This window comes from Monodon monoceros, unplaced genomic scaffold (assembly GCF_005190385.1).
Source record: "Monodon monoceros isolate NGI ecotype Baffin Bay Population unplaced genomic scaffold, NGI_Narwhal_1 Super_Scaffold_8, whole genome shotgun sequence".
Taxonomy (NCBI): domain Eukaryota; kingdom Metazoa; phylum Chordata; class Mammalia; order Artiodactyla; family Monodontidae; genus Monodon; species Monodon monoceros.
Genome location: NW_021703785.1, coordinates 60911285 through 60935288, shown reverse-complemented (window position 1 = coordinate 60935288; position 24004 = coordinate 60911285). Strand labels below are relative to the sequence as shown.

General features: G+C 35.3%; 1 protein-coding gene across 9 annotated transcripts in view; it reads left to right on the top strand.

Moving 5' to 3' along the window:
- Nucleotides 1–24004, top strand: part of COG6 (component of oligomeric golgi complex 6) — a 174757-nt gene that overhangs the window by 48216 nt on the left and 102537 nt on the right. The window contains exon 19 of one of the 9 annotated variants that reach the window (XM_029209896.1): nucleotides 13537–21126. The exons of 7 other annotated variants lie outside the window; for them this stretch is intronic. In XM_029209896.1, coding sequence (XP_029065729.1) covers nucleotides 13537–13684 — 148 coding nt within the window. In that variant the 3' untranslated portion in view covers nucleotides 13685–21126. Of the gene's footprint in view, nucleotides 1–2223; nucleotides 3904–13536; nucleotides 21127–24004 lie in introns of those variants that run through there. One more of the 9 variants, XM_029209894.1, reaches the window with a different exon arrangement.

The window sequence follows — 24004 nt, the reverse complement described above, 5'->3', positions numbered from 1 at the left end:
GTATCTAAAATGAAAATCTCACTGGATAGGCTTAACTGTCAGTTGGACATTCTAGAGCGAAAGATAAGTCAACTTGAAAAAAGGACAATAGAAATTGTCCAAATGGAAGCACAGATAGGAAAAAATTAAAAGCTGGAAAAAAGATGAAGAGAGTCTAGGTGAATTGTGAGATAATAATAAACATTCTAATACAGGTGTAAGTGAAGTGTCATAATGAGATTGAGGCATAAAAAATTTGAAGGCATAGAAGAATTTTTTTCAAATCTGATGGAAAACATGAACCCACAGACTGAAGAAGCTAAATAAATCACAACAAGGAAAGCTGTACCAAGGTACACCGTAATTAAATTATTGAAAACCAGTGATAAAGAGAGAAAAACTTAAAAAGCAGCCAGAGGAAAAAAAGATGTATTATATGTGGGGAACAATGATAAGTATACTACTGACTTCTTGTTAGAAACAGTTCAAACCAGAAAACAATAGAATAGCATCTTTAAAAAGGTGAATGTTAAAACACTTTCAACTTTGTGTATTCATCAAAAGTATTTTTCAAACTGAAAGTGAAATAAATACATTTTGAGATAAGACAAACAAAAGTAGAGAGGATTGGGCTTCCCTGGTGGCGCAGTGGTTGAGAGTCCGCCTGCCGATGCAGGGGACACGGGTTCGTGCCCCGGTCCGGGAAGATCCCACATGCCGCGGAGCGGCTGGGCCCGTGAGCCATGGCCGCTGAGCCTGCGCATCTGGAGCCTGTGCTCTGCAATGGGAGAGGCCACAACAGTGAGAGGCCCGTGTACCACACACAAAAAAAAAAAGTAGAGAGGATTTATCATCAGTATACTGCAAGAAATGATAAAGGAAGTTCTTCAGGCTGAAGGAGGGAAGTGATACCAGAAGAAAACTCCTATTTACACAGAGGAATGACAAGTGCAGGAAATGCTAAATATAAAAGATAGTAGACCATTTGAAATAAAAATAATAACTGAATTATGGAGTTCTTAACAAAGAGAAATAAAGTTTATGACTACAAAAGCACAAAAGATGGAGTGGGAGGGAAGTAGAAGTATACTGTTGTGATGATGTAAGTTTACTCATGAAGTGTATAATATTGTTTAAAGGTAGATTGTAAACCTTACAGCAAGCACTAAAATAAATTATCTAACATGCCAACAGTTAAAATAGAATGTTAAAAAAACTGTTATATCAAAAGAAGGCAGAAAGAAGAAAAGAACAGATGGGACAAATATAAAACAAGTAACAAGACGATAGACTTAAATTCATCCTTATAAGTAACTATATTAAATGTAAAAGAACTACACACTCCAATTAAAAAGCAGTAGTATTAGATTGGGTGAAAATGCACGTGACCAAACTGTCTGCTGTCTATAACAAATCCACTTTAAATATAAGGACACAGTTTAAAAATATGGTATAATATATACCATGCAAATAAAAATTATAATAAAGTTGAAGTAGCTATATTCTGATATTAATATCAGAAAAATTAGACTGGTGGACAGATAATACCAAAGATAAAGAGGGATATTTCATAATTATAGGATCAATTCATGAAGAAGATATAATAGTAAATATTGGCAGCTAGTAGCAGAACTTCATAAAACATGAAGTATAAGTTTATAGAATTGAGGAAGAATAGATAAATTGACATTTATTTTGATATTTCAACCCTCCTCTGTCAATAATTGATAGGAAAATTAGAAAACTAGCTCAGTGTAAAAGAACTGAACAATGTCGCTAGTCAGCTGAGCCCAATAGAAAGAGAATACCACACACAACTATGGAAAATAACATTCTTTTAAAGTGCATATAAAACATTCACCAAGCTAATGTAAAAATGAACAAAAAGAAAATAAGAAAGCCACTAGTAAGTATTCCCATCTATGAACATGGTATGCCTGTTTATCCAGATCTTCTTTTAGAATTTTCAGTAAAGATTTACAGTTTCTTCGTATAATTTTCCATGTATGTTACTGGGTTTATTCCTAGGGAAGAATTCTGTGGCTTTTATAAGGCCTTTTATTTTCCATTACGTGTTCTGATTAGATATTGCTGATGTACAGGGAAAGTACTAAATGTTTTGTTAATTTTGAATCTGGCCAGTTAACTAAACTCTTCGTTCTATTAGTTTATCAGTTGTTTGCCTTGATTTTTTGTTTCTGGTACAGACATCTAAAGTTAATGAGTTTCATTAATTTTTTTCAGTTTTATGACTAAACTCATTGTATTGGCTAGGTGCTCCAAAGTAAACAGTAGATGTAATGGTGAGTGTGCATATTTTATTTTGAACTTTAATGTTTCTGATGTTTCATCATCAAGTGTGATGTTTGTTGTAGATTTCCAGTGTTCCAACATGGACACATGGTATTCATCTCTAACTGGGTATGTAGTGTAGTAATCTGTAAATTCAGCATAACTGCAGTCAAAATTGCCGTGGAACCATTTTATTAAATAATTATCTAGAAAGAAATATATGAGAGGAGACTCTGGTCACTTTTGACCATCTCCACAGTTGCCACTCTGGTCCAAGGTAGTATCATCTGTGCCTGGATTATCATGTTAGCCTTGGATCTATTCTGTTTTCCCCCTTGCTCTCTCTATCATTGCCACACCAACCTCTACAATCTAATCTTAGCATCTCAACTAGAGTGATCCTTGAAAGGGTCGCCTTCACTTAACCCTCCATTTTACAGAAGAGGACATTTTTAGAAAGGTTAAATAATTGAAACAAGGTGAAACAATTAGCAAGAAGCAGAGCCAAGATTCGAATCCAGTATTCCAGAGCCTATTCTCTTTAACACTAGCTTGTACTGTATTTTTATTAACTCTTTCTATGTTGAGATTACATTGTTTTATTATTTTTAGAGGAAGCTCAGAAACGTTAGGCATGTGTAATAGATAAGGCTTATGTGAGATATGTGCCTTGGTCTCATCTAAAATATGCTTTAATTTTACTCTGAATGACAGAAAGCTGACCCACTATGGCATCTTTGGTGTGTATATTGTGATAAAGAGAAATCAAAAATGTACATTTTTAAACCAGTCTATTATAAGTATATTTTTTTCTTAGTTTTTCAGGTTTAAACTGTTAACACCTTCTTTTCTCCTATGGCGTGTTTGATTGCACCCTTAACTGTGGCACTGTAATAAAGCTCAATTTTAGTGATCACAGAACCTGAATGTTGAAATAAGTTATTTTTAGAAGTGCTGGGTTTATGGTAATGATGAAAGTTGTATTACGTTGTTATGGCAACCAAAATCCTAAAGTACTGATTAATGACAAGCTCACTGATTCTGGAAGTAAGCAGTTCATTTCTTATCTATCACGGCTCAGTACTTTAAATAATTATTTAAAATATACATAATTTCAGTGAACATATTTTAAAATGAGAACGGTATCTCCGTTTAGTTATACAATTATCTTTGTTAGTACTTTTAAAATTTATAATACCATATTTTTATGGCATTATGACATTTATAACTGGACAAGTTAAATTTCTTAAGGTATGGAATTCCTGTGCATAGGTAACTAAAATATGTTGCCTTTATGTGAAATTATGTAACAAACTGATCTTCTCCTCATTTATTTCTTCTTTTTTCTCATAGCACATTAGCTATATCTTTGATATATACTGGTATAGCAAACTATATGGGAAAAGAAAAACTGTACTTTGCAAAAGTAAGAAAGACTTTCCAAAACATGAAAATAAGGCACATAGAGTCTGGGAGAACAGCATGTCTTTTTTTAAATTAATTAAGTTATTTATTTTTGGCTTTGTTGGGTCTTCGTTGTTGTGCGTGGGCTTTCTCTAGTTGCGGCGAGAGGGGGCTGCTCTTTGTTGCGGTGTGCGGGCTTCTCGTTGCGGTGACTTCTCTTGTTGCCGGGCACGGGCCCTAGGTGCGTGGGCTTCAGTAGTTGTGGCATGCGGACTCAGTAGTTGTGGCTTGCAGGCTCTAGAGCGCAGGCTCAGGAGTTGTGGTGCATGGGCTTAGTTGCTCTGCGGCATGTGGGATCTTCCCGGACCAGGGCTCGAACCCGTGTCCCCTGCACTGGGAGGCGGATTCTTAACCACTGCACCACCAGGGAAGCCCCATCATGTCTTTTCAGTGTCATACTGAAACATTGTTAACAGGCCCATCAAAAATTATTTAATTATTTAAGAGGAATGCACCCTTGTTTGATTCTCTGTTTACTGTTGATTAAAGGTTCCATGGTTTTCCATGTCCTGTGTTTTTTCTTGCTCCATGGGATGTTAACTCATTTTATTTGTAACTTAATTTATTCTAACCTTCCTTTTTAAATACCTGTAAATGACCAGTTCCTCAGAATGTTTTAACCAGCTTTACCATCTTGTAATTTCCTCATTGAGTTATTAAATTTTTGACATTCTTTATTTGTATGAGTCATGTTTTTAAATTTTTTGAAATTACTTTGAGAATTTTATGGTAGTAAAGAAACCAAGAAAGTTAATGGTCTAACTTTATAGATGAATCTTGGCTTACATTCAGATTTTGCTTTTCCATTTTAACTGGCCTTTTACATATCTGTTGGTCATGGGAAAAGCAGAACTTACCTTTAGAATTTTGACATAGAGAAACAGTTCTAAATGTACTGTCCATCAGCCATGTGATTGGCTGTGATTGATCAAAATATAGAAAGTAAAATCTGAGGTGGGTACCCATGCTGGAAAATAGCATACATGACTTAAAGGAAAAAAAAGGTACTGCTTTTCTTTACCTGTAGACGAAGTGATCAGTAGATAAGGACATTCCACGTTTTCAGAAGCACATGACTAGACTGAGATGATTTGCTTGTCCTTTTGTATTTATAGAATTCCTGAATTTTTCTATTTTGAATATTGATTTTGTCACTATAATGATTTATCATTATTTGAACTCTGTATTTCATACATGGTATTAGTGAATAATTTGGGCCACGACACCAGGCAGGCAGGCAGATATACAGATACATGTGTATACTTTTTCACATAAAGGATGAACTTACATAGTAATTAGCATTATAAATAAGAAGGAGGAGATAGTAAAATGGCAAGAAAATTGCTTTAGCACTTTAGAAACACCACCCATTTTTATACAAGTAACTGATATGCTTACTACAATTCATTATTTAGGGAACCCAATTCTCCAAAGTAATGTGTGTGTCTGTATGTATATGTGTATGTATGGGTGTAAATAAACACATAGAGTTTTTTGTTTTTGTTTTTGTTTTGTGGTACGCGGGCCTCTCACTGTTGTGGCCTCTCCCATTGCAGAGCACAGGCTCCGGACGCGCAGGCCCAGCGGCCATGGCTCACGGGCCCAGCCGCTCCGCGGCATGTGGGATCCTCCCGGATCCGGGCACGAACCCGTGTCCTCTGCATTGGCAGGCGGACTCTCAACCACTGCGCCACCAGGGAAGCCCCTCACATAGAGATTTTTTAACCACAGTTCATTAAAATGCTCTTAACTCTCAATGAAATGACATAATTTTAAAGCTGGAAGTGTCTTGTAAAGATTATCGAGGTCAGTATTTTGTTTTACAATAGTGAAATTAAGTCCTGGAACGGTTAAATTACTTGTTTAAGGCAGCAGTAAGTAGCAGAACTTCAACTAGAGTCAAGATCTCCTGACAGTAATGTCCTTCACTATACCATTTTATCTCTACCATATATAATTCATTAGGAAAACATTAATGAGCATGAGTGTATGGACATGTACCTGGCTTTGGTAGTGATAAATGAACTCTTAACATTTGTCCAGAAATATCAGAAATATGGACTCACTATCAGGCACAGTTCTTGCTCTTTACAGTTTGGATTTGACTCAGATTCACTTGGAGAATGTCTATTTCCATTGCATTTCTATCCTCTGGATTTTTTTTCTTATTAAGTTATGAGCACTTTTTTTTTCTTATCATGAATTTAATACACATCAGTGTATACATGTCAATCCCAATCACCCAGTTCATCACCCCCCCCCCCGCTGCTTTCCCCCCTTGGTGTCCATACGTTTGTTCTCTACATCTGTGTCTCTATTATTTCAGCCCTGCAAACTGGTTAATCTGTATCATTTTTCTAGGTTCCACATATATGCGTTAATATACGATATTTGTTTTTCTCTTTCTGACTTACTTCACTCTGTATGACAGTCTCTAGATCCATTCATGTCTCAACAAATGACCCAGTTATGTTCCTTTTTATGGCTGAGTAATAATCCATTGTATATATGTACCACATCTTCTTTATCCATTCATCTGTCGATGGACATTTAGGTTGCTTCCAACCTGGCTATTGTAAATAGTGCTGCAATGAACATTGGGGTGCATGTGTCTTTTTGAATTACAGTGTTATCTGGGTATATGCCCAGTAGGGGGATTGCTGTGTCATATGGTAATTCTATTTTTAGTTCTTTAAGGAACCTCCATACTGTTCTCCATAGTGGCTGTATCAATTTACGTTCCCAACAGTGCAAGAGGGTTCCCTTTTCTCCACACCCTCTCCAGCATTTGTTGTTTGTAGATTTTCTGATGATGCCCATTCTAACTGGTGTGAGGTGATACCTCATTGCAGTTTTGATTTGCATTTCTCTAAGAATTAGTGATGTTGAGCAGCTTTTCATGTGCTCCTTGGCCATCTGTATGTCTTCTTTGGAGAAATGTCTATTTAGGTCTTCTGCCCATTTTTGGATTGGGTTGTTTGTTTTTTTAATATTGAGCTGCATGAGCTGTTTATATATTTTGGAGATTAATCCTTTGTCCATTGACTCGTTCGCAAATATTTTCTCCCATTTTGAGGGTTGTCTTTTCATCTTGTTTATGGTTTCCTTTGCTGTGCAAAAGCTTTGACATTTCATTAGGTCCCATTTGTTTATTTCTGTTTTTATTTCCATTACTCTAGGAGGTGGATCAAAAAAGATCTTGCTGTGATTTATGTCAAAGAGTGTTCTTCCTGTGTTTTCCTCTAAGAGTTTTATAGTGTCTGGTCTTACATTTAGGTCTCTAATCCATTTTGAGTTTATTTCTGTCTGTGGCATTAGGGAGTGTTCAAATTTCATTCTTTTACGTGTAGCTGTCCAGTTTCCCCAGCACCACTTATTGAAGAGACTGTCTTTTCTCCATTGTATATCCTTGCCTCCTTTGTCATAGATTAGTTGACCATAGGTGTGTGGGTTTATCTCTGGGCTTTCTATCTTGTTCCATTGATCTGTGTTTCTGTTTTTGTGCCAGTACCATGTTGTCTTGATTACTGTAGCTTTGTAGTATAGTCTGAAGTCAGGGAGTCTGATTGCTCCAGCTCCGTTTTTTTCCCCTCAAGACTGCTTTGGCTATTTGGGGTCTTTTGTGTCTCCGTACAAATTTTAAGATTTTTTGTTCTGGTTCTGTAAAAAATGCCTTTGGTGATTTGATAGGGATTACATTGAATCTGTAGATTGCTTTGGGTAGTGTAGTCATTTTCAGAATATTGATTCTTCCAATCCAAGAACATGGTGTATCTCTCCATCTGTTACTGTCATCTTTAATTTCTTTCATCAGTATCTTATAGTTTTCTGCATACAGGTCTTTTGTCTCCCTAGGTAGGTTTATTCCTAGGTATTTATTCTTTCTGTTGCAGTGGTAAATGGGAGTGTTTCCTTAATTTCTCTTTCAGATTTTTCATCATTAGTGTATAGGAATGCAAGAGATTTCTGTGCATTAATTTTGTATCCTGCAACATTACCAAATTCATTGATTAGCTCTAGTAGTTTTCTGGTGGCATCTTTAGGATTCTCTATGTATAGTATCATGTCATCTGCAAACAGTGACAGTTTTAGTTATTTTTCAATTTGTATTTCTTTTTCTTCTCTGATTGCCGTGGCTAGGACTTCCAAAACTATGTTGAATAAGAGTGGTGACAGTGGAAATCCATGTCTTGTTCCTGATCTTAGAGGAAATGCTTTCAGTTTTTCACCATTGAGAATGATGTTTGCTGTGAGTTTGTCATATATGGCCTGTATTATGTTGAGGTAGGTTCCCTCTATGCCCACTTTCTTGAGAGTTTTGTCATAAACAGGTGTTGAATTTTGTCAATAGCTTTTTCTGCATCTATTGAGATGATCATATGGCTTTTATTCTTCAATTCGTTAATATGGTGTATCACATTGATTGATTTGCATATATTGAAGAATCCTTGCATCCCTGGGATAAATCCCACTTGATCATGGTGTATGATCCTTTTAATGTGTTGTTGGATTCTGTTTGCTAGTATTTTGTTGAGGATTTTTGTATCTATATTCATCAGTGATATTAGTCTGTAATATTCTTGTTTTCTAGTATCTTTGTCTGGTTTTGGTATCAGGGTGATGGTGGCCTCATAGAATGAGTTTGGGAGTGTTCCTTCCTCTGCAGTTTTTGGAAGAGTTTGAGAAGGATGGGTGTTAGCTCTTCTCTAAATGTTTGATAGAATTCACCTGTGAAGCCATCTGGTCCTGGACTTTTGTTTGTTGGAAGATTTTTAAATCACAGTTTCACTTTCATTACTTGTGATTTGTCTGTTCATATTTTCTATTTCTTCCTCGTTCAGTCTTGGAAGGTTATACCTTTCTAAGAATTTGGCCATTTCTTCCAGGTTGTCCATTTTATTGGCATAGAGTTGCTTGTAGTAGTCTCTTAGGATGCTTTGTATTTCTGTGGTGTCTGTTGTAACCTCTTCCTTTTCATTTCTAATTTTATTGATTTGAGTCCTCTCCCTCTTTTTCTTGATGAGTCTGGCTAATGGTTTATCAATTTTGTTCATCTTCTCAAAGAACCAGCTTTTAGTTTTATTGATCTTTGCTATTGTTTTCTTTGTTTCTATTTCATTTATTTCTGCTCTGATCTTTATGATTTCTTTCCTCCTGCTAGCTTTGGGTTTTGTTTGTTCTTCTTTCTCCCGTTCCTTTAGTGTAAGGTTAGATTGTTTATTTGAGCTTTTTCTTGTTTCTTGAGATAGGCTTGTATAGCTATAAACTTGCCTCTTAGAACTGCTTTTGCTGCATCCCATAGGTTTTGGATCATTGTGTTTTCATTGTCATTTGTCTCTAGGTATTTTTTGATTTTTTCTTTGATTTCTTCAGTGATCTCTTGGTTATTTGGTAATGTATTGTTTAGCCTCCATGTGTTTGTGTTTTTTACGTTTTTTTCCCTGTAATTCTTTTCTAATCTCATAGCGTTGTGGTCAGAAAAGATGCTTGGTATGATTTCAGTTTTCTTAAATTTACTGAGGCTTGATTTGTGACCCAAAATGTGATCTGTCCTGGAGAATGTGTAATCTGCTGTTTTTGGATGGAATGTCCTATAAATATCAATTAAATCTATCTGGTCTATTGTGTCATTTAAAGCTTATGTTTCCTTATTTATTTTCATTTTGGATGATCTGTCCGTTGGTGTAAGTGAGGTGTTAAAGTCCCCCACTATTATTGTGTTACTGTCGATTTCCTCTTTTAGAGCTGTTAGCAGTTGCCTTATGTATTGAGGTGCTCCTATGTTGGATGTATATATATTTATAATTGTTATATCTTCTTCTTGGATTGATCCGTTGATCATTATGTAGTGTCCTTCCTTTTCTCTTGTAACATTCTTTATTTTAAAGTCTATTTAATCTGATACGAGTATTGCTACTCCAGCTTTCTTTTGATTTCCATTTGCATGGAATATCTTTTTCTATCCCCTCACTTTGAGTCTGTATGTGTCTGTAGGTCTGAAGTGGGTCTCTTGTAGACAGCATATATATGGGTCTTGCTTTTGTATCCAGTCAGCAAGCCTGTGTCTTTTGGTTGTAGTGTTTAATCCATTCATGTTTAAGGTAATTATCAATATGTATGTTCCTATGACCATTTTCTTAATTGCTTTGGGTTTGTAGGTCCTTTTGTTTCTTGTGTTTCCCGCCTAGGGAAGTTCCTTTAGCATTTGTTGTAGAGCTGGTTTGGTGGTGCTGAATTCTCTTAGTTTTTGCTTCTCTGTAAAGCTTTTGATTTCTCCATAGAATCTGAATGAGATCCTTGCTGGGTAGAGTAATCTTGGTTGTAGGTTCTTCCCTTTCATCACTTTAAGTATATCATGCTACTTCCTTCTGGCTTATAGAGTTTCTGCTGAGAAATCAGCTGTTAACCTTATGGGAGTTCCCTTGTATGTTATTTGTCGTTTTTCCCTTGCTGCTTTTAATAATTTTTCTTTGTATTTAATTTTTGCCAGTGTGATTACTGTGTTTCTTGGCATGTTTTTCCTTGGATTTATCCTCTATGGGACTCTCTGTGCTTCCTGGACTTGGGTGGCTATTTCCTTTCCAGTGTTAGGGAAGTTTTCTATTATAATCTCTTCAAATATTTTCTCTGGTCCTTCCTCTCTCTCTTCTCCTTCTGGGACCCCTATAATGCATATGTTTTTGCATTTAATGTTGTCCCAGAGGTCTCTTAGGCTGTCTTCATTTCTTTTCATTCTTTTTTCTTTATTCTTTCCCACAGCAGTGAATTCCACCATTCTGTCTTCCAGGTCACTTATCTGTTCTTCTGCCTCAGTTAATATGCTGTTGATTCCTTCTAGTGTAGTTTTCATTTCAGTTATTGTATTGTTCATCTCTGTTTGTTTGTTCTTTCATTCTTCTAGGTCTTTGTTAAACATTTCTTACATCTTCTCGATCTTTGCCTCTGTTCTTTTTCCGAGGTCCTGGATCATCTTCACTATCATTATTCTGAATTCTTTTTCTGGAAGGTTGCCTGTCTCCACTTCATCTTGTTTTTTTTCTGAGGTTTTATCTTGTTCCTTCATCTGGTACATAGCCCTCTGCCTTTTCATCTTGTCTGTCTTTCTGTGAATGTGGTTTTTGTTCCACAGGCTGCAGGATTGTCATTCTTCTTGCTTCTGCTCTCGCCTCTGGATTTTAAAAAATGTGTTTAATATTCATTGTTGTACCTTATTCTGATTTTAAACTTCTTGTGAGGAGGAGTAGCCCTGTTTTTGTATTCCTTATGTAGTATAAGTGTACACTGTGTTCAGACTGAGTATAGATTTTAGAGTATGAGGTGTGAGTAATGAATGCCTTATACACCTCCAAAAATCTTACTGCTTTTTGAGGGGGAGGTAGAGGGATGGGCTGGGAATTTGGGGCTGGTAGATGCAAACGATTACATTTAGAATGGATAAACAACAAAGTCCAAGTTTATAGCACAGGGAGTTATATCCAGTCTCCTGGGATAAACCATAATGGAGAAGAATATTAAAAAAAGAATCTATGTGTAAACCTCACTGTGCTGTATAGCAGAGATTGCGACAGCCTTTTAAATCCGCTACACTTCAATAAAAAATAAAATACAACAATTCAAATAAAACATCTTACTGCTTTTAGTAAAGAACCAGAAGTGCTGTAGCTAAAATTCATTATTTACAGTACCAGGGATGTAATGTACAACATGATAAATATAATTAACACTGCTGATTATATGTGAAAGTTGTTAAGAGTAAATCCTAAAAGCTGTCATCACAAGAAAAAAATGTTTATTTCTTTAATTTTCAACCTATATGAGATGATGGATGTTCACTAAAGTTATTGTGATAATCATTAATGATGGATGTAAATCAAATCATTATGTTGTACACCTTATACAGTGCTATATGTCAATTATATCTCAATAAAACTGGTATAAAAAAGATAAATCCATTATTTACCTTCTTGCAAAATGGGTATCAAATGTATAGTTAACAAATTTTTCAAATGCTTGTTAGAGTATTTTCAGCTATATCATTTATGGAGAATAATTTTTATGTCATTTTGATGCATTTATTGTTAGGCTCAGTTAATTACAGGAACAATCACTAATCAACAGATTAAAAAAATATCTCAAAGCCTCATCTAAATAAGTAGTTTTCCAAACCAGTTTCTACCGTCCTCCCTTCCAACAAAAAGGTAGTACAGCCAATAGCATTACTCCACTCTGCTCAGAAAATTTACTCAGCGTATCTTCCTTCTACCCAGTCTAATTTTGGGAGCTTTAGCAATTTTGGGAAAATGTTAGGTTGCTCCAGCAAATCAAAGTTGCTTAAATCAAGAGTTTGAGACCCCATGAGAACAGTGTGCTGATGACGCGAGATCCAAGTGGACTCCCCTTCTCTTTCCATCTAACTAGTTTTGTTCTTTTTTAGACCACAGATCCACTTATTTCTGCAGATAATTTTACAAATGTATTAGTTTGGTCATGGATGTTCTAAAAACGGGTTATTTCTACCTCAGAAGATCAGAGAGGCTTCTTGGATGAGAGAGTACATTTTTACTGAGAATTAAGGGCATTTAAAGTGGGTGAGACAGACATTCTATGCAAATGGAGGTACGTGAGTAAGCAAGGGAATTGAGGTCAGGAAGAGCAGGGCAGATAGAACAGTCAGGAGTCGCGCTGGATTGCAGCATTAGAGTAGTGATGCAGAAGGTGTTATAAAGGGTTCTGAGTGATAGGGTAAGGAATTTTGACTTCTCTGAAACCAGAAGAAGCCATGGGACCTCCTTGAAGAAAGGCCCTGGGTAGGGGAGAGACACGAACAAATGTTTGCTTTAGAAAGATTAATCTACGAGCAGTGCTCATGGTACATTAAATGGGGAACAGACTGTATGGGGGAAGACCGGGTAGGAGTTCTTCTTAGATACTCCAGGCAAGAAAAGTTTGTTAGGGCCTGAACTGAGGTGATGAGACATAGTTATGCCATTGACAGAAGCAGGAGACATAAGAGAAGTAAGTTTGGGAGTAAAGCTTTAAAGACACATTTTTAATTTAGTTATAAAAATCAGAAAAAGATGTTTTCATCAGTAGGTATATAGAAATAGAAGTAGCTGGGGATGACGAAGTAAATGTCATGAAAACGTAAGGGGTTAATGCAGATTTAATGAGCCCAGTGTTATTTTTTTCTAAAAACATTTGCTTCAGTTTATTTAAAACTATTTCTATTCTTTTATGTACTTATGTAGAAATGCGTATTTGAAAATGCTGTGATTTGTTGTAGGCAAGTGTCACATTTTTGCGAGAGATAAGAAATCTAGGAGATATGGTTATTAGTGTAGGAGCTATAGGTGAAAGGACAGTATATTGTAAGTTATTCTGAGATTTGAAGTATTGATAAATTTGAATAATTATAAGTCTCTTTAAGGCTAATGTGTTATCAGTCATGTTTTCAAAATCAGTACATTGATGGTGGGTCACGGTTTCTGTTTCTTGTTTAGTAATCCACGGTATATCAGGCACTGTTCTAGCCCTAAAGTTAAGGCAGTGAACAAAACACAGCTCCTGCCCTCCTGCAACCTGCATACTAATGGAGAAGATGTAATAAAGAAATAATAAATATAAAAAAACCTTTTATCCCCAAACCAAAATAACTAACTTATGTAGTTGTACAATGGTTTTAATAATATATGTGTGATAATTATGAAAACGAAGTTCGTTGGTTCATGTGTGGAGCTTTCTTACAGTGCCTAGTGTTTCATTCTCAGATTATGTGTTCACATTCTGTTTGTTTATCAATAGAGAGCAGATCATAAAACAGTCTACAGAATTAGTCTGCAGAGCCTATGGTGAAGTGCATGCAGCTGTGATGAGTCCAGTCAATGAATACAAAGATCCAGAGAGCATTCTACACCGATCGCCGCAGCAAGTGCAGACACTTCTCTCCTGATTATCTTAGAATGTGTTAGCAAAATATTGCTTTCCTAAAACACTGAAGGTTTTCTTGGTTTTTAGTCTGTTAATCTTTACTTTGAAATTTGATGGTTACAGTTTTCTTTGTATCATAAGAATGCAGCTCCCAATAATTGCTTTGCTTTGGTCACAGTAAAGTGAAAGTAAGTAACACGTGTTGACCTGAGTTGGCATTGCTCTGAGTCTGCACTCCACGTCTCTCCAGCTCTGCAGTTCCCCTCAATTCTGGAATATAAATATGTGGGAAAAGAGTAGTATGAGAGGTTTGAGGGATTTTTCTTTTTTACAACATTAGTTCTAAATTAACTGTACATTAAAAAATTATCTAAACTTAGGAATTAGTTTGAAGATAGGACCTAATAAATATCTCTTAAAGATTCATTTGCTTTTCTGCTAGATATTGTGAGTAGGTATACTTAAACTGAGGAGCAGAAATGTACATTCAGCAAAAATAGGAAAAGAGAGAAGTAATTTAAAGGTGACTTCTACTCTGTGTCCACCCCAGGCTGAATTCAAGGTGAAGTTTGGCACTTTATATGGGGTGCAGGCATCCTGTGCTGGGTGTAAACCTAGTGTTTAAGAAAGAATATTTGTGCTACAATGTGGACTCTAACTTCAACCATCTACACACTTTGGTGTTCAAACCAAAGAAATAAGGTATACTCTAACCCTGCAGGAAAAATGCCAGAGTAGCGATTGCTAATTGCCGTTATGTCTAGCCTTATGGTGGCCCCTTGTTTGGGCTCTGACTTTAAAACCGTACCAAGAGTAAGATTCAAAATCACTGTTTTTGTTTTTGGTTTTAAAAAAAAAAAATATCTAAATGTGTTTGATGTGACTTGACTTTGACTTTGTTGGTAAGATTTTGAGGACAGATTTTTATCAGCAAAATATCTTAATTTCTGGGCTTCCCTGGTGGCGCAGTGGTTGAGAGTCCGCCTGCCGATGCAGGGGACACGGGTTCGTGCCCCGGTCCAGGAAGATCCCACGTGCCGCGGAGCGGCTGGGCCCGTGGGCCATGGCCGCTGAGCCTGCGCGTCCGGAGCCTGTGCTCCGCAATGGGAGAGACCACAACAGTGAGAGGCCCGTGTACCGCAAACAAACAAAAAAAAATCATAATTTCTGGTAAATCCATAAAAAGAGCTAAGTCTCTAAATTATATGTGAGAAAATGCAGCATAAGGAAAAAATTGACTAGGTTAAAATATTTTGAAAAGTAGTAAGATAAAATTACTATTTATATAGCAAATACAGAATATATAACAAATTAGTATTTACAGAACATGGCGTGTTCGTCTATCTGAAATATGATTTTTTTGGAGCAAGAGTGATTGATTATATATCATCTCTTTTGGTATTTAATCTGTATTTTTAGTCTTTTTCCTTCAATGAGTATATGTGATATATAAAAGATAGAAAATAAAGTATGATATAAATCAAGAGCTTAAATTTTATATAATTTATATCTACTGTGAGAAAAGATTGCTTACTTACCATTAGTGAATTCCTTTGATTTCTAGGAAGAAAGTATATTTAGTTTTTTACTTAATTTTTTCAAATAAAATATTAAACTGTTTTAGAGCAGCAATCATTGCAGTGTTTTTATACATTGCATCAGTGTGTTTTTAGAAAATATGCTAATAGGAAAGAAAGTACAATATAGGGCCAAATTGAGATAACCAATGGAAGATTGATGAGCAGAATGTGGTATCAGTGTGATCTTTAAAACTTAATTAAAATAAATGATTGTAAGTGTTAATTCATTAGCTTAACACTGCATTTGCTATTTACTTCATAGTTTGCATCTTGAACTGTTTTGAGATGGCGTAAGTATAACCTTAGGTAATGCGTGTCAGCCTTTCCTTCAGAGAGAAAAGGTATTTGCCTGACCAAAACCCACTCTGGTTGAACGTTTCCATTTCTTTCTTTGTGCTTGTACTTGGAACAGGTGAATGTTATCTGAGAAAAATCTCACAAATAGACTGGTTGACTTTTTAAATTCATGATCACAGTCTTCAAATGGCACTCAATATTGCTTTGTAGTTCTACTCTGTCTCTGGGAAACTCACCTCCCCACTTTTCAAGATGACTTTTCCTTCTCACTTAGTTAATGACCTTCATAATTCACTGAGAAAACAGCTGGTAGGCATTTTTCTACCCTCATATATTGCACTCATCTTCATCTTTCCTCCTTTTGTGTTGGAGACAGTGTCCCTCCTCCTGTGACAGGCTGTTCCCTTCCTCTGAACTCTGGATTCCATTCTCTCACCTTCTCAGAGATATTTCTGAGTTATCCCTCTCTTTTGCTTCAGCAACTTGTGACTTCTCTGTAGGATTATTCTCGACAGCATACACAGTGCTCTAGTGTTGATAGTATTTTTTAAAACTTTCCACCTCCCAGATCCTCACACCTCCATTTCTCTGCTGCTTTTTTTTAATGATCGTCTATGCATGCTGTCTTAAATTTCTGCTGCCATTATGTCTTAAATTAGCCCCATATGGCTTCAGCATCACCACTACAACACAACCCTGATGAGATCTCCATAGTATCATATGTTGTCAAATCCAATGGATTCTTCTCATTCCTTATTTTATTAAACTTTCAATAGCATTCCACACACTTATGTCTGAAATACTATACCTCCTAGGCTTTCACAGCACAACTTTCTGCTAGTTTTCCTTCCACTTCATTAGCCAAACCCCTCTCAACCTCCTTCCCTGGTTCTTTTGCCTCTTTGTGACCTTTAAAAGTTCGCATACTCTAGGGCTTGATCCTCAAATTTTTTTCCTTGCCTTAGGAGTTTTTTATTATCTCACTATAGCCTGACCTTTTCTGACTGCTATTAGCTCACGTCCTTAGGTCTATCCATATAGTGGAATACTCTACAGTAGTGAAAAATGAAGTAATTTCCAAATACATAATGTTGAACAAAAAGAAAAAATTACAGAATAATATAGTATGAGTCCATTTATAGAATTAAAAAAAAGATAAAACAAATTTATACATTATTCATGGATACACATGTGGTAAAGCTAGAAGGAAATATAGGAAATGATGCGGAATTCAAGATTATCTCACAGGATCTTTAGAAGTTACTAATGTTCTGTTCTTACAATGGAGTGTTGGTATATGTATATTCATTTTGTTATTTTCTAAAATTTACATATACGTGACGTGAACTCTTGTCTATATATTCCACAATTTTAAAAAGAGTTTAAAAAAATTGTTTAACACAGGGCCTGGGGTAAAGTTAGAACTCGGTATGTGTTAGCTAATATTTTTCATTGTGCTTGTTATTAAACACATTTATTAAGTACCAACTGGGGCAGGCTCTGTGATAAGCAACAAGGTTTTAAAAGACCACTAAAATGTGCTTCTGTCATTGAATTCCCTGTCTTGCACAGATATCACATGTATTATAAGTAGACACAATGCAGTTTGATAGGGTGTTTGTGCATGTAGGTAGGAGGAAAAAATGAACTAACATCATTTTTTATGAAAGCCACATGTATGTACTTGAGGTTGAAGAGGCTGAGAGCATAGAAAAGAAAGTTTTAAAACACAACCATACATTTTTAATTCTTTGATGATCATAATGACTGGGTTACATTAATTAGCTATTTGATTAAGATGCAAAATTGTCTTATAGGTTGGGGACATCAACAAAAACATTGGATTAAGGAATTCCAAAATTCTGCCTCTCCCTAAAAGAAACAATAAAACTGGCCTTCAAAAACTGTCAAGATCAACTTTTTCAGAACGCTAGAAACCAGCTAAAAGCTAATAGCAGTTAGATTGTGCTTATTAAAAAGCTAAGCAAAACAAGCTGAGTCTCGGTATGCTTTGTGGTATTTTAACTTAGGCTAGTCCTACGCTTTGCTCCCAAACTCAGCAATAGCCTTGAAAGTAGCATCCCACGTTTCCTAGTACCGGAGAAAGCAGAATGGACCAGGTTTGCAAAGATTGTCCTTACTTGACATGTCTCATGCCTCCCTGGGAGACCCATTTGAAAAGCTGCTTTTTCTCTTGCCTAACTTGGAACTTGCCCAGGGCTAAAGCCACTACCCAGGGGGAGGGGCCAGTTGAGGGGAGGACACTGCTGCTTGAACTTAGGACAAATGGTAGACTAAGGCAAAAGCTTGGGAAGAAAAGTTAGAAATGAAATACTTAATAAGGGTTTTGAAACACTCTGACATATTCTTGGCAATCTAGAAATCTAGTGCACATGTCTAGCACTGTGCATGCTCAAGAAAGACCAGAAAGACCCTAAGCACTCACCTCTGGGTAACCTTGAGGCTTTGTGGAAGCAGAAAGTGAAGGCTGAAGCAAAGTTAGAAGCTACCTGGCTGAATGTTGAAGGAATGCCCCAACTCTCACACACAACATCTCAGCAAAGACTGGGAGATTTTTTTGGTTCCAGACATTGAAATCTCTGTTCAGTTATTAGCTGACAACTAAATGAATGGACCACTTTAACTGGTCACGCACAACAAAGAATATAGATTTTACAAAATTAGTTCAGGAAGGTCACTGAAACATGCAATAACAACCACGAAAAGCACCAACAGCAGACTCTGAGGGATGGGGTGAGAAAATCTGATTTCCCAACAGAATGGGCACATCATAATATTAAAAATGCTTATGCTTCAAGAAGAAAAAAGCAAGGTGCTCAAAGTATGGCCAATACACAGAAGGAAAAAAAAAACAGTCAATAGAAGCTGTCCCTGAGTAAGCCCAGATGTTGGACTTACTAGACAAAAGACTTTAAAACATCTCTTCTAAATATGTTCAAGGGCTGAAAGTAAGTATGAGAACAATATCTTACCAAATACAGAATATCAATAAAGAGGTAGAAATTTCAAAAAGGATGTTTTTATAGTTATAAATTTATAATCATAAAAATAATTTAGTCATAATTTTATTAAAATTATAGAAAAGAAACTTCTGCAGTTGAAAAGTATATTAACTGAAATGAAAAATTCACTATAGGAGTTCATCAGATTTGAGCAGGCAGAAAAAAGTATCAGCAAACTTGAAGATAGGTCAATTGAGATTATCCAGTCTGAGGAACAAAAAGAAAAGAATGAAAGAGAATGAACAGAACCTCAGAGACCTTTGGGATATTATCAACAATATTCACACAACGGGAGTCTCAGAAAGAAAAAATAGGGAGAAAAGGACCAAAAGAATATTTGAAGAAATATTGGCAGGAAACTTTACAAATTTGATGAAAACCTTAATATACACACTCAAGAAATTCACCAAGCTCTATTGTAGGATAAATTCAAAGAAATACACCAAGACACATCACAATCAAACTATCAAAAGGCAAAGACCAAGAAGGAATCTTGAAAGCAAGAGAACTCATTATTTTGCAAGTGATCCCCAATAACACCTGATTTCACATCAGAAACCACAGAGGCCAGAAAGCACTGGATGACATATTCAAAATGGTGGAAGAACAACTGTTAGAATTCTATATCCAGCAAAACTGTGAAAATATAGAAGAAAGTAAGACATTCTAAGATAAAAAACAATCATACCATACATGAATGTTTAAGGGTTCTTGAGGCTGAAATGAAAGGGTACTAGACAGTAACTCAAATTAGCAAAGAAATAAAGAATAGCAAGGAAATACAATACATGGGCAACCCTGTAAACCAACTAGATTTAATAGACATCTACAGAACACCCCATCCAGCAACAGAGTATACAGCCCTCTCATGGGCACATGCTGAATTATCTAAGACCACATGTTAGACCACAATACCAGTCTCAATAAATTTAAAAAGATTAAAGTGTGTTCTCCAGCCACAATGACATGAAATTAGAAATCAATAACAAAAGGAAAATTTGAAAATATGTGGAAATTAAATAGCATACTCTTAAATAACCAATGGGTCAAAGAAGAAATAAGAAGGAAATTAGAGAAAACTTCGAGATAAAAGTTTCGTATTAAACAGCATATCAATTCTTATGGGAAACAGCAAAAACAGTGCTCAGAGGGAAATTTATAGACTACATTAAAGAAAAATAAATTTAAAACCTACCTTTATACCTTAAAAAACTAGGAAAAGAAAAGCAAACAACTGAAAGCAAGAAGAAGGAAATAGTAAAGATTATAGCAGACAGAAAAAATATAGAATAGAGAAGTAACTTATTTCAGCAAATGGATGTGCTAACCATTCTGTAATGCATGTACAGATGTGTTTGAGTACACATGTAAAAAAGATGTTTCAAAAATTGTTTCTTACACAGCATGTTGAAAAGAGTGTTATTTCTGAGAATGTATGGGCTGACCATTGTGTAATGCATGCAGACAGGTGTTTAAAGATATGTAAGAAGAAGTTTCTAGGAGTGCTCCCTGCTCATTGTGTTAAGAATAATGTTATTTCAGTTACTGGATGTGCTGACCATTCATTATTGCATGTAGAGAGGTGTTTATATATTTTAAAATATAAAATAGGAAAATACAGAACAGAAAAGTTGGTTTTTTGAAAAAAATTTTTTAAAAATTGACTACCCTTTAGCTGGACAAAGAAAAAAAAGACAAAATTACTAAAATCAGATATGAAAAGAAGGGACATTACTACCTCACAAAAATAAAAATGATAACAATACTACAAATAAATACATGTCAACAGATAATATAGATGAAATGGACAAATATTTAAAAAAACAAACTAAACTGACTCAGGAAGAAATAGAAAATCTGAATAGACCTATAGCAAAGAGACTGAGTCAATAATAAAAACACTTCTAATTTTAAAAAAAGCCCAGGACTAGATGTCTTCACTGGTGAATTCTACCAAATGTTTGAAGGATTAACACTAATTCTTATCAAATTCTTCCAAAAAATAGAAGAGCAGGGAGCACATCCTAACATATTCTATGAGCCCAGTATTTGTTATTGGTATGACGAAGCCAGAAAAGGCACCACAAGAAAACTACAGACCAATATCCTTTGTGAATATTGACACAAAATCCTTAACAGAATACTAGCAAACAGAATCTAGCAACATATTAAAGGGTTATATACTATGATTAAGTGGATTTATTCCAGATGCAAGGTCAGTTTAACATGAAAGTCAGTCAATGTACTATACCATATTAATAGAATAAATGAAGAAAAAATGCATGATCACCTCAACAGATGCAGGAAAATCTAACACCCTTTCATGCTAAAATAAAAAAACACTCAACAAACCAGGAATAGAAGAGAATTTCTTCAACTGAAAGGACATTGATGAAAACCACACTGCTAACATTGTACCTAGTGATGAAAAACTGAAGACTGCCCCCTGCCGAGATTATGAAGAAGATAAAGATGTACACTCCTGCCACTTCTATTCCACATTATACCAGAAAATCTAGCAGAGCAATTAGGTAAGAAAAAATTAAAGGCACACAGATTGAAAAGGAAGAAGAAACACTATGTTTATTTGCCAATGATTATGGTCTATATATATTTATATGTATATAATACTAAAGAGTAAAAAACCCAAGACTATAAGAACTAATAAACAATGTAGTAACATTGCAGTATACAAGATCAGTATGCAGAAGTCTGTTGTATTTCTAAACAGCCATGAACAATCTGAAAATTAAAATAAGAAAACAATTCCATTTATGGTGGCACCACAAAGAATAAAATAGTAGATTTAACCAAGGAAGTGAAATACTTTTCCACTGAAAACTACAATACCCTATTGAAAGAAATGAAAGATGCCCTAAATAAGTGGAAAGACATTTCACGTTCATGGATTGGAAGACTGAAGACTGTTAAGATGGCAATATTCCCCAAATTGATCTATAGATTCAGTGCAACCTCTATCAAAATTCCATCTGCCTTTTTGTGTTCCAGAAATAGACAGGCTGATTCTAAAATTCATATGACCATACGGGGGACCTTGAATAGCCAAAGCAATCGTGAATCTTCCCAGTTTCAAAACTTGTTACAATGCCACAGTAGTCGAAACAGTGGGATAGTAGCATAAGGATAGACATATAGTTCAGTGGAACAATTTAGAGTTCAGAAATAAACCCGTGCATCCATCATCAACTGATTTTTTTACACGGCTGCCAAGACCGTTCAATGGGGAAAGAATAGTCTTTTTAACGAATGGCACTGGAACAACTGGAAAACCACATGGAAAAGATGGAAGCTGGACCTATATCTCATACCATATCCAAAAATCAACTCAAAATCAAAGATCTAAATGTAAAAGCTAAAAACTAAAACTCTGAGAAGGAAACATAGGTGTAAATCTTTGTGGCCTTGTATTAAGCAACAAGTTTTCATCTTTTATACAATAATGGATTTTTAAATAAAAATATAAGTAAAATGTAGAGTCACATAATAATGTTGAATACTTGCAGTAGGTCAGTTTATTTTTCCTATTAGTTAAATATGCTGGTAACAATTATAAATAGATAGGCCTACATATGGTTACTTTGGGGCTATAGTTGTATTTAAGCACAACTATTTGGAAAATACATACTTATTCCTCCTCAGAGAGAATGTGCTTTTGGAAATGGATAATATAATTGTGTATTTTTATGGATCCAAATATAAAACTACCATAAATTGGCTATGAAATGAATGTAATAATCATATTAATAACAGCATGCTAGCCTATCAAATTCAACTAACATTAAGGCCAGTGAATATTAAAAAATAAATACTTTCCTAGCACTGATAATGTAATAAGTAAAAATAAATTGTACTAAGTTTATAAAAATGAGATGAACTGGGGAAAAATTTTGATAGGGCCAAAAATATTCATATGAAATATTTGCTTGCTCTGAGGGGATATATCATTTTTTGACAAAGTGTTTTGTCATTGTGTATTTTAAACAGGGAAAGTCCAAGCCAATCTAGAGTTTTCAAAGTTTATAGCTTTGCCACCAGAAAATTAATGTACTTGAGTATGCTCTTTATTTCCATTAATGTCAAGATCTGAAATTCCCCTGGAACAAGCATTAGTTTTTTGCCCACTAACTGCAAAATGACAAGGAGCAAGAGTGATTTTCCTTATGCAAGCCATCATCAAAATTTGGGTCTCCTGTGTAGAGCCCAGCCTTTCTACGGGTGTCATATGTATGAGCCTAGTTTGCAGGATTCAGACAAGAGCTGGCTACTGTTGCTAGCCAGGCCTCTGATGGAATATAAAATGGTAATGGGGATTGAACTGAGGTAGAAAAATGCACTTGCCTTAGAAGCCACGTCTTAAAAAGGAAACCAAAGATTTGATTAATATTCCACAGACTTGTAATATGTATTTAATAGCAGATCAGGAATCTTTCTTGCTTAACAACTGTATTAGTTCCTTTTCATAAACAAAGATGTAAACAAAGCAAGCATTTGAAAGCCAAAAGGCTGTTGTTAAAAACAAAAGTAAACAACAAAAAGAAAAACATCAAGTTACCCTGCTTTTATTCTGAATCTTACAAAGAAGAAAATCACTTATCCACTGAGTAGTAACAGGTTAAGGTAATGAATCATACAGTATTAAACCATGATGGAATTTGCAGAAACCAAAAATGTGCAAATTCACTCTTATGATTTCCTGAAAGACTCTCTTTTTGCAAGTGGTAAATCATTAGCAGTGGTGTTGCTCTTGGTAACCGCAGGTCCTAAGGGATGGTGCAGAATTAGTATTGCTTCCTACTTTCTGTATGTCATCATGGTGGGGTGAGGCTAGTGCCATCTCTGTCATATATCTAATTTCCACATATGTGGTTACATTTCTGGATCTTTGTTGCATTCTTCTCATGGGTGTATTTATTCCTGCACCAGTAAGTGATACTTGAATTGTCAGAGCTTTATAATAAATCTTGATATCAGGTAGGGTGTTCCATTTTATTTTCTTCACCTAGAGTGCTTTGGGCATTCTTGGCTTTTTGCTATTTCACTTAGGTTTTAGAATCAACTTTATATTTCTCAAACAACAGTTGGGAATATGGTTGTGATTACTTTGAATCTATATATAAATTTGGATAGAATTAATATCTCTATGATCTTAAATAATTCAATTTGTGAACCTGTTGAATTTTCCCTATTTATTTATGGTAGGGTTAGTGTCCCTTAGAAAAACTTTTATAATTTTCTCCATATAAATCTAAGAAAATTTTGTTATATTTTTTTCCTAAGAAGCTTACAATTCTTGTTTATAGTGTAAGTGGTATCTATTTTTAAGTTACATTTTTAAATTATTGGTTGCTGTATGTAGAAATGGAATTGATTTTTGTGTGTTGATTACATTAGATCCAAGCATTAACTAACTTTTTATTTCTG